The sequence below is a fragment of the Myiozetetes cayanensis genome, unplaced genomic scaffold (genome assembly GCF_022539395.1).
Source record: "Myiozetetes cayanensis isolate MyiCay16 unplaced genomic scaffold, myiCay2020 scf2-11, whole genome shotgun sequence".
Classification (NCBI taxonomy): Eukaryota; Metazoa; Chordata; class Aves; order Passeriformes; family Tyrannidae; genus Myiozetetes; species Myiozetetes cayanensis.
In genome coordinates this window covers 112,456,720-112,466,492 of record NW_026087411.1, presented here as the reverse complement: position 1 = coordinate 112,466,492, position 9,773 = coordinate 112,456,720, and the positions used below count along the sequence as shown (strand labels likewise).

The 9,773-nt window shown below is 50.3% G+C and overlaps 2 protein-coding genes across 2 annotated transcripts; one reads left to right on the top strand and one right to left on the bottom strand.

The window, feature by feature from the left end:
- Positions 1-454: 454 nt before the first annotated feature.
- On the bottom strand, positions 455-1,672 carry LOC126639702 (cygnin-like). The gene is made up of 2 exons (XM_050314816.1): positions 1,615-1,672; positions 455-588 (listed from the first exon to the last, which is right to left on the bottom strand). Exons 1-2 carry the CDS (start codon positions 1,670-1,672, stop codon positions 455-457), a joined length of 192 nt encoding a protein of 63 aa, XP_050170773.1.
- Positions 1,673-6,117: 4,445 nt separating this feature from the next.
- Positions 6,118-6,743, top strand: LOC126639703 (small basic protein 1-like). The gene is made up of 2 exons (XM_050314819.1): positions 6,118-6,175; positions 6,610-6,743. The coding sequence occupies exons 1-2, from the start codon at positions 6,118-6,120 to the stop codon at positions 6,741-6,743; spliced, it is 192 nt and encodes a 63-aa protein (XP_050170776.1).
- Positions 6,744-9,773: the final 3,030 nt, after the last annotated feature.

Below are 9,773 nucleotides of genomic sequence, written 5' to 3'. Positions count from 1 at the left end.
AGGGGAGACATTGCTGAACCACCCCCATCTTTTAAGGCATCTGCAGATCACCTGCCACCTGAAAAAGCAGAAAGGAGCTTAAAGATACCCTGTTGTCTCCAGAGGGTTGTGTTAATGGAGAAGGCAAGAGGGAAAATTACCCCTTTTTCCCAAATCCCCACCCTTCACACCACTGGCAGCTCTGCTGCTCTTTGTCAGTGCATGTTCAGGCTTTTTTTTTTTTTTTGTGCTGATGAGCCTTTGGGCTGGGCTTGGAAAATCTGTTTTAATGCTTTATGTGGGATCACCAGTAACCACACCGCACACACCAAGAGTTACATCTCCCTTTTTTATTTTTTTTTTCCTCTTTTTTAATCATTGAGAGGAGGGGGTGACAGTGGGGTTACACAGTCGGGAATCTGCCCCCAAAGCCTCCATGGTGCCTCCTCTTCCTCAGGTGCTTCCTGCTCAGCTCCTATTTCCCCTTCCACACGGGTGGGATGCAGCAGTAGTTCTTGCAGTCAGCGGAGTAGGACCAGGTGTCCACCTTGGAGCACTGGTTGGAGCAGTAGCCCAGGTTGCCACAGGTCTTCAGGATCTTCCCATAGCCTGTAGGGTGACAGAGGGAGAGTGGTTGGGTCAGGAGAGCGGCCTCTGTGCCCCCATTTCCATGCCCTCCCACCCCCTCCAAGGTGGGTGACAGCGGTCAGCAGGATGAGCCCCTGTTTGTAGGGAGGTCCTGCTCCGTTGTCCCCCACATTAAGGATGCTGCAAAGGGCTTAAAGTTGGCCCCACAGCAGCTTTGCACCAAATATTCACTGTTAAAAGGTTAAGAGCGGGTCAAGGGAAAGGCTTGGCCCAGGTGGGTGAGAAATGATCTCTGAAAGGGGGTTTCTAAAGCCTGTTTGGGAGATCTCAGCCCCAAATCCCATCTTGGTCTTCCTGTACAGGGACCAGAAAGCCTCAGAATCTCAGAAACAGGGATTAGCAGCAAGAGCTATGGCACATCAGTAAATAAAACACAGAGTCATCGAATCATGGAATGGTTTGGATTGGAAGGGACTTTCTGTGAAATGCCATGGGCAGTGACACCTCCCACTATCCCAGGTTGCTCCAAGCCCCGTCCAACCTGGCCTTGGACACTTCCAGGGATGGGGCAGCCACAGCTTTTCTGGGCAACCTATGCCAGGGCCTCCCCACCCTCACAGCCAGGAATCCCTTCCCAATATCCCAACTAAATCTATCCTCTTTCAGCTTAAAGCCATTAAAAACATCCTGGACTGAGCCCTGACAGAGAAACTGAGTTGCCCAGAAGAGCCCCTCTGGCACTATGGAACTCTCTGAGCCCCCAAGGAGAAGTGGCCACATCCAAACTCTTGGAATGGTCTGGCCTGGGCTCCCTCCCAAACTGGATACTGAAGTTTTTAACCTCGATTTCACAGAAATTTCACAGATTATTTCTATACAAATCCCTCTGAAGGTAGTTCTCATTTTATTGTCCCTTGAAAGAAGCCATTAAAGTACCTGGCCAGGTTACAGCAGCCACCTCAGAGGGTAAGAACTATATTTTCAAGAGCCAAAGTTATTTTAGAAGAGTCCCAAAGAACATATAAAGCTCATCTCAGCCCTTCTTACCTGGAGTGGCCAGGGAGACCAGGAGGAAAACAGCGAAGACAAGGTACAGGAATTTCATGGCTGCGGTTGAGCTGGGATCTCAGCAAGGCTGGAGAGAGGAGTTTTGGAGACCTCAGAGGGAGGAGGTGATGTACAGAGAGGCTGCAGCTCCTGGTTTTTATAGAGCCTTTCCCTGGGGATGCTGGGGAGATGGGAATTCATCCAAGTGCTGTTTGGGGCTGGACGTGCAGTGATGGCACTGAGAATTCCCTGTGGGCTGGCAGCCACCTCCTCCCCCCCAGAGGTGGTTACCCAATATCAGATAGGGTTTCAGGACTCCTTGGAACACAAAGGAATAGGGGCTGTCAACAGCAGAGTCCTTAGGATGGGTCAGAGGGACCTGATGGAGATCTCTGAGAGAACAAGATCAGTATCACGGGGATTTCAGGCCTTTCCCAAACTCTGGCAGGGATGCAGCGGGATGCAACAGGGACACGATGCACTGATAACTCTGCCTCCATTGTCCAGGCTGATCACCATGTGGGACTGGTTGGAAAGGACCCATGTTCCCCTCTCTGAGCCATCTCTGAGCCATCTCTGAGCCATCTCTGACAAATCTCCCTGATAGATTCATCAAACGCCACATTCAGTGAAGTCTCTTGGGTTGCCCCCTCTGATGGATGGGCTGGAGCACTGGGGCTGACAGCTCCCAGGAGCCTGGATGAGCCTTGGAGACACTTTGATCGTCATTTTTTTTTCCTCACAAACCCTCCAGACAGTCCTGGGGTTTCAAACAAGAGCTTTTCCAACCCCAGTTCACTGGGCTGTTTAATGGCTTGAGAAACAGCCAGGAAAACAGAGGCAACTGGTGAAGGGACAAGAAGCTGCTGCTGGTGCAGGATTCCTCAATATCCTCAAACTTAAATCTGCAAAGGGCAGCAGGTGAATCTTAAAACACTGAGTAACACGACAGCAAAACATCAAACCCTCAACCAGTGTCGGTTTAAGGTTGAGAATTTGGAAAAACAGGTAATCTCTGCACAAATGGTGGGTCTGAATTACCTAAAGCCGGTTAGGAAGGGGGTTTGGCAGTCCTGCATCAGTCTGTGGGGTGTCACAGTGGTTGTGCTCTGCTCATCTCCCCATCCCTGGTGGCCCCTGGTATGGAAAGAATAGGTTAAAAGAAAGGTGAGGTGAGAAGAAAGGCAGAGGTGAGAACTCGTGTTCACAAAATTAAATATATTGGCACTTGTCAGCTCAGGGGAGAAACACTGAAAGGAGGTGTATTACAAGCTGTAAAGATTTCAGAGGCCTAAGGAGGACAGAACTGCTGTTCTTCAATTTTTATAACCCAAGAAATAGGTGGGATACAAAGGCAAATCATGCATTTATCAAAAAGGTAACCAAAACAAAGTCCTCTTTCACACTGAGCACAGCTGAAACGTGGACCTTGACCAGGAAATTCAAGCAGCTGAAATGTATTGAAAGGACAAATGTATTGAGAAAGCCATTTTGTAAATTAATGTAGCAGGTGCAAATTTAAAAATCAGGTATAAAAACTTCTCGAGGAAGTCAACAAACTTCATTTTACTGGAGTTTTACTGAGTCAGAACACACGTTCTTGGACTCCTTCCCAGGCACCCACCTCTGCCTGCACCAGGCTCTTCCCTGGGGCTTGGCTCAGCTTTATGTTCCTCTCTGTGACAGACTGAGTGCAGAAACTGAGGAAAAGTGAAGGTGAGGGGACTGTGCCCCTCCTCTGCTCCATCACCACTATTTCTAACCATTGCTTGTGAGTGTTTGTCCATTTTTACTTCAGCAGTGGTGTTTCCACACTCCTCCTGTTCAGTCCTTTCTGCTCTACATTCCTGTCACTACAAAGGCTTTCCTATAGCTCAGGTGAGGACCTTCTGCTGTGCCTGCTCACTGACTCCTCATCCTGGCCAGCAAGAGCAGACCATACCCATATCCATATCCATATCCATATCCATATCCATATCCATATCCACATCCATATCCATATCCACATCCATATCCATATCCACATCCATATCCACATCCATATCCAGTGTATGACAACATCAGGATTTAAGGACTGCCATGCTTTCTGTGACTCAGTCTTTTCTGGCAGGTCATACCTTAATCATAGAATCACAGAATCATTTAGGTTGGAAAACATCTCTAAGATCAAGTCCAACAATTAACCCAGCACTGCCAAGGCCACCACTGAGCCAATCCAAGGCCCCAAGTGCCACATCTACATGGCTTTTAAATCCCTCCAGTGATGGGGACTCCACCAGTGCCCTGGACAGCCTGTTCCCCGTGCCTGAACACCATTTGGGTGAATAAATAATCCCTAATATCAAATTTAAATGTGCCCTGGTGCAACTTGAGGCCATTTGCTCTTGTCCCTTGTTTCCTGGGAACTGAGCACGACCTATCCCTGGCTCCACCCTCCTATCAGGGAGTTGCAGAGAGTGAGAAGGTCCCCCCTGAGCCTCCTTTTCTCTAGGCTGAGACCTCCCCTCAGCTCCCTCAGCTGCTCCTGGTGCTCCAGCCCCTTCCCCAGCTCCATTCCCTGCCCTGCACACGCTCCAGCCCCTCAGTGTCTCTCTTGTCTGAGGGGCCCAGAACTGTCCCCAGCCCTGGAGGTGCCCCAGCAGTGCCAGCACAGGTGGGTGGTCACACTTCTTGACCTCTTGCCATTTTCTGAGCTCCCTGGAGCCCCTTCCCTGCTTTCCTGAAGCACATGGATGGATGGATGTGCTTTCCAAGGGCTGTGCCCTGCATGGGTACGTCCTGTGTTTTCTTTGTTTGTACTTGTAGGACAATTGGTGCTGATTTCCCAACACCTTGACACTGCTCTTCGGTGCCTACCTGTGATCTAATGTAGCACAAAGTTTCCCTGCAGAAACTCCGTGTTCTGTGTTCTCCAGCTCATTATCCTTGTCTGTATAGACAAGGTAGCTTTCCCTGTTACTTAATTATATTTCTTTCATTATCTTTTTAGCATGAGAAGATCCTCTGGAACGCTAATCCTGTCCTCTAATGCTTTGCAGTCCTTTTCAGCTTCTTATTTTTGAATTTTTTAGGCATTCTTATTAGACAGCCATGAAAATTATTAGGCAGGATAGCACTGGAATCACGACAGATTTCTGATCAGATGTGGTGTGGCAATTCATTACCTTGGCTTCATTTACACATTTGCCCACATCCCTTTTAATCATCTTCACCCTCCTTTTTGAAAGATTTCGGGCAAAATACCCAAATTGGCCCTGGGGCAAATCAATGGGATGAAAATCAGGCCGAGTGCTGGTCCTGCCCCTGGGTTGGGATGCCCCAGGTGCCAGCACAGGCTGGGGATGAACAGATGGAGCAGCCCTGGGGAGAAGGACTTTGGGTGCTGGTGAGGGAGAGGCTGGACATGCCCTGGTCATGGGCACTCCCAGCCCAGAGACCTCCCATGTCCTGGGCTCATCCCACAGCGTGGGCAGCAGGGGAGAGGGGGGGGATTCTGCCCCTCTGCCCCCTCAGGTGAGACCCCACCTGCAGAGCTGCCTCCAGCCCTGGGGAACAACAGCACAAGGACGTGGAGCTGCTGGAGAGAGTCCAGAGGAGGCCATGGAGATGCTCCCAGGGCTGGAGCCCCTCTGCTCTGGAGCCAGGCTGGGAGAGCTGGGGGTGTTCACCTGGAGAAGAGAAGGATCCAGGGAGATCTGAGAGTCCCTTCCAGTACCTAAAGGAGACTTACAAGAAGGCTGGAGAGGGACTTTTCACAAAGGCATGGAGTGACAGGACAAGGAGGAATGGCCTCAAGATGATGGAGGGCAGGGTTAGATGGGATATTGGGAAGGAATTCTTGTCTGTGGGGGTGAGGAGGCCCTGGCACAGGTTACCCAGAGAAGCTGTGGCTGCCCCTGGATCCCTGGAAGTGTCCAACACCAGGTTGGATGGAGCTTTGACCAGCCTGGGATAGTGGAAGGTGTCCCTGGAATAAGATGGACTTTCAGGTCCCTTCCATCACAGACCATGCTGAGATTCTATTCCATAATTCTCTGAGCTTCACTGCCAGTGCACCAGTCAGAGTTGGATGCACCCTGATGGATCTGATACCCTGGTATTGTCCATTGTGTCTGTGCCTTGCAGAGCTTATCAGACAGTGCCCAGAGCTTATCAGAAAGACTCCCAGACTGAATTCCTGCATGCCTGGGGAGAAGCTCTGCTTCCTGGTGGCTCCAAGTGTCCTGGCAGCCACATCCCAGTAGCCGGATCTGGAGCAGGGAATGGTCCCCACTTCCCCCCTGGAGCACGGACCTGCTGCCAGGTGCCTTTGTGAGTGGGACCAGCAGGTCAGGGTGACACTGAACACACCAGCAAACAAACAGCAACTCTCTGGAGAGGGGTTTGCTCCGGTTTCTCCTCTCTCCTCACCACTTGTTGTGCCTCTATAAAACCCGGGGCCTCCCAGGTCCCCCACCCCGGCCACCTCAGACACACTCCCGAGATCCCCCCTGGCCTCCAGCCATGAGGGTGCTCTGCCTGCTCTTTGCTGTGCTCCTGCTTTTCTCCTTGGCCACCCCAGGTAAGACAGGGACTGGTGGAGGTGCAGAAAGTGGGGTGACCCTGGCAGGTGGCTGTCTCCTCTCCAGCCTCTGTGCCAGGGGATGAGCGAGTTGGTTCATCTCACTCAGCTTTGGCAGTGGGGATCAGGTACCTGCAGGCAGCTCTGGCTGATGACTTCTCCCACCTATCTTTGGGTTTGGGATGAGATGAATGCCGCACTGCAAATCCCATCTCTCCCACTCGTGCATAGAGGAGTGGTTTTTAAGCACCCAGTGGTCCCCCAGCTCAGCGGGGAGAGAAAACCTGTCCTATTCCATGTGAGTCTAAACCCAAAGGTACCTGGTGCCTCAGTGCCCCCTGGGAGCCAACAAGGAAATAAATTTAGGGGCTCTGCGCTCCTCCACCCCCATCATTTCCCCTCTTAACCCCATCTCTCTCTCTGTCCCCCGGCAGGGCAGGGGCAGCCCAAGAGCTCTTGTGACGGGTACTGCTCCTACGTGTGTGGTGGCAAAACCGACGAGTGGACCTTCAGCCCCTCCTGCGGGAAGATGTACTGCTGCGTGCCCTCGCCCAAAAAAGGGAGATGATGGGCAGGGAGGAAGAGCAGCACCTCGGGGTGGAGCTCCCGGGGGTCGCTGCGCTCGCCTCGCCGGTGTGACCGGGGCTGCTTTGAAGTAAAGATGGGCAGATATGACTTCTGTGTGCTGTGTGGGTCGTTTGCCTCCTGGGAGGGGAGAGCCTGGGGAGTTTGGCAGCCAAAACTCACTTGGACCGTCATTACAACACACCCCTGACAGCCCCAGGCATTTCTGAGCCCTGACACCACAGTGACACACAGGAAAAGGAAAGGATTTGGGATTTTTCCCATTGCTTCAAAGAGCAGAGGTGGCAGAGGCCGCCAGAGGCTGACTGCCTGATATGGTGCTTCCCTCCTCCACAAGTTGACTCCCAGTTAATTTTTAGCCCCCACAAGGCCCCTTCAGTCCCATTCAGCCTCTGCACTGGGGTTCTCAGTCCCATGGGAGGTAGAAATTGGAGATAAACAGCCACCACCTTTCCACTGCACCCCAGAATCCCATTCCTGGGCTGCCCATGCTCATCCCAGTGCAGCCACTCAGGTTTTGGGGTCCTGTGGTTGTCCTGGACACCCTTGTACTGACCAAGTGACTGCTCAGCACAGCCTGTGACCAGATTTTTCCATTGGGAGTCACCAGTAATGGAAGAACAGATGAGGATTTCTGCAGTGGCCCCTTCCCCACCCACTCCACGTTCACTCCAGGTGTTCTGCAGGGGACATGGAGTGACCTGGAGTGGGGTGGCTCAGAGAACCCCACAAAGGGCAGCCAGACAAACCTCTGGAGCAACACTGGAGGGTGACCACAGGCTGTGGTCAAGATTCACCTGATCCCAGACAACAGGATAGGAAAGAAGGAAAATTCCCCTAAACAAAGAATGGGTTGGTGACACTTCACAGACACACAAGGTTGAAAGGCTGGTTAAAAATTGCAGAAGGAAATGCTGAGCAAATATAAAAACCTCCTTTGCTGTTTCTTTGAGGTTTTTCATCAGGAAGGAAAAAAAAAATCAGAATTGTAAGAGTGAAGAGAAAAGCCACATGGAAGTGAATGAACTGCAAAATGGGGTTTTGATGTGGTGCCTATCGCTCTGCTGCCTCTCCAGCCCTCAAAATGTGTCTGCAGCTAAAAAAAGTGCCCCAAACCAGCAGCTGGAGCAACCTGGTCTGGTGGAAGGTGTCCCTGCCCATGGCAGAGGGGTGGAATGAGATGGGCTTTAAAGCTCCATTTCAACTCAAACCATTCCATGATTCCATGGTATTATAAATTCTGGCTATGCCAAGAAGCAGATTTGGGAAAGATTTCACCTCTTATTGGAGAAATAGCTGAATATTTATAATGTTACAGAGCCAGTACTGATAAATTACTGGATTACAGGGGTTTTCATGTGTTTACAGGGGGAAAAACAAACCAGCAGCTACTGGGCTTGGATCAAAGTTGTCTCCCTGGGAAAGCCACTGTGCAGCATGGATTCCATTGTACTTACACTCCACACCTTTGCAGGAGCAACAGGGGATGGAAAGGCCACTACTTTTGCACCTAATTTCAATAAAGAAGTTATATAAAAATGAGGGAATTGTTAAAAAGAGGACAAAATGTACAGCTAAAAGAGGTGAATACTTGCAAATAGATTCTTTGCAAGCACTGAGGGAGCTGTTTAAGGCCACTGTGATGGAGACTCGGGGAAGATGTTTGACAGCTGTTAAAAATGCCCCGAGAAAGAGCAAAAGGAAAAGGTCACAGCGGAACAGTGGGATGAGGGAGGCTGTTGGAAAGGAAAAGCTGAAATTGTGTCCAAACGTGGAAAATAGAAAAGATAATAAACAGGGCCTGACAAAGTGTAAAACACAATAAGGCAGCTCAGCAGAGAACTGAGGGAAGAGCTTGCAGGGAAAGCTTCTTAAAATAAGTCTTTCTTCTTTTTCCAAACACATCAGGAACATGAAGCCTGACAAAGAGTGTGTTCAGAGCAATAAAACCAATAAAAGCTGAGGCCACTCCACAGAAGCTGAATGAAATATTTGCAGCTGTGTTCACCTTGCAAGAGAGGAGGGAGGCCTTGGTGCTGAACTCTCCTTTGTAAGAACTCATTGAGGGACTTGTCTTAAATGTAAATAAGGTGGAAGAGGGGAAATAAGCAGCAACAAATCACCAGCACCCAGATCTTCTCCCTCAAAAGAAGTCTGAAGGGAATTCAAGGATGAAATACCACCCTCCTAAATGAAATCTGTGATCTCTTCAGCCTGGAGAAGAGAAGGATCCAGGGAGACCTCAGAGCCCCTTCCAGTGCCTAAAGGGGCTCCAGGAGAGCTGGAGAGGGACTTTGGACAAGGGATGGAGGGACAGGATGAGGGGAATGAATTTCCACTGCCAGAGGGCAGGGTTAGATGGGATATTGGGAAGGAATTCCTGGCTGTGAGGGTGGGGAGGCCCTGGCACAGGTTGCCCAGAGAAGCTGTGGCTGCCCCTGGATCCCTGGAAGTGTCCATGGCCAGGTTGGAGCAATGTGGGATGGTGGAAGGTGTCCCTGCCCATGGCAGGGGGTTGGAATTAATGATCATTAAGGTCCTTCCCACTCAAACCATTCCATGATTTTATGATCCATTGCTTAAGGAAATTTTACTGTGCAAAGGTAGGAGATGCTGGTTTTGTGGGGAAAAAACATCTTAATGGGTCCTCTGAGATTACAAGCCAGGATTGTACCAGTTTAAATATAATCACATGGGGGGAAAAAAAATCAGGAAAATCCTGTCCTAAAATCTATTAGAGTTCCCAGAAGGAGGCAACAGACTAGAGGGACTGGGATTCAAAAGGCAGGGAGCAACATTATTAGGCCAAGATGCAGGAGGTCATAGGGAGCACTGTGGGGGTCACTGTTGGGGATACAGCAGTAAATTTGGTCATAAAAGATCCAGAAAAGGGGTTGAATGGAAAGATGGCAAAATTTCTTACTGGACTGACCTGTTGAGGGTAATAAAGGTGAGGGCTGTGGAAGGACCTTGCTGGTTTGAGGGTCTGAGTCCTAACGTGGCTGATGAAATT

Excerpts from the sequence above, each read along its gene's own strand:
- LOC126639702 (XM_050314816.1), bottom strand. The coding sequence starts at position 1,672 with ATGAAATTCCTGTACCTTGTCTTCGCTGTTTTCCTCCTGGTCTCCCTG. Across the intron at positions 589-1,614 it reads GGTCTCCCTGGCCACTCCAG|GCTATGGGAAGATCCTGAAG; the intron begins GTAAGAAGGGCT and ends GTCACCCTACAG.
- LOC126639703 (XM_050314819.1), top strand. The coding sequence starts at position 6,118 with ATGAGGGTGCTCTGCCTGCTCTTTGCTGTGCTCCTGCTTTTCTCCTTG. Across the intron at positions 6,176-6,609 it reads TTTCTCCTTGGCCACCCCAG|GGCAGGGGCAGCCCAAGAGC; the intron begins GTAAGACAGGGA and ends GTCCCCCGGCAG.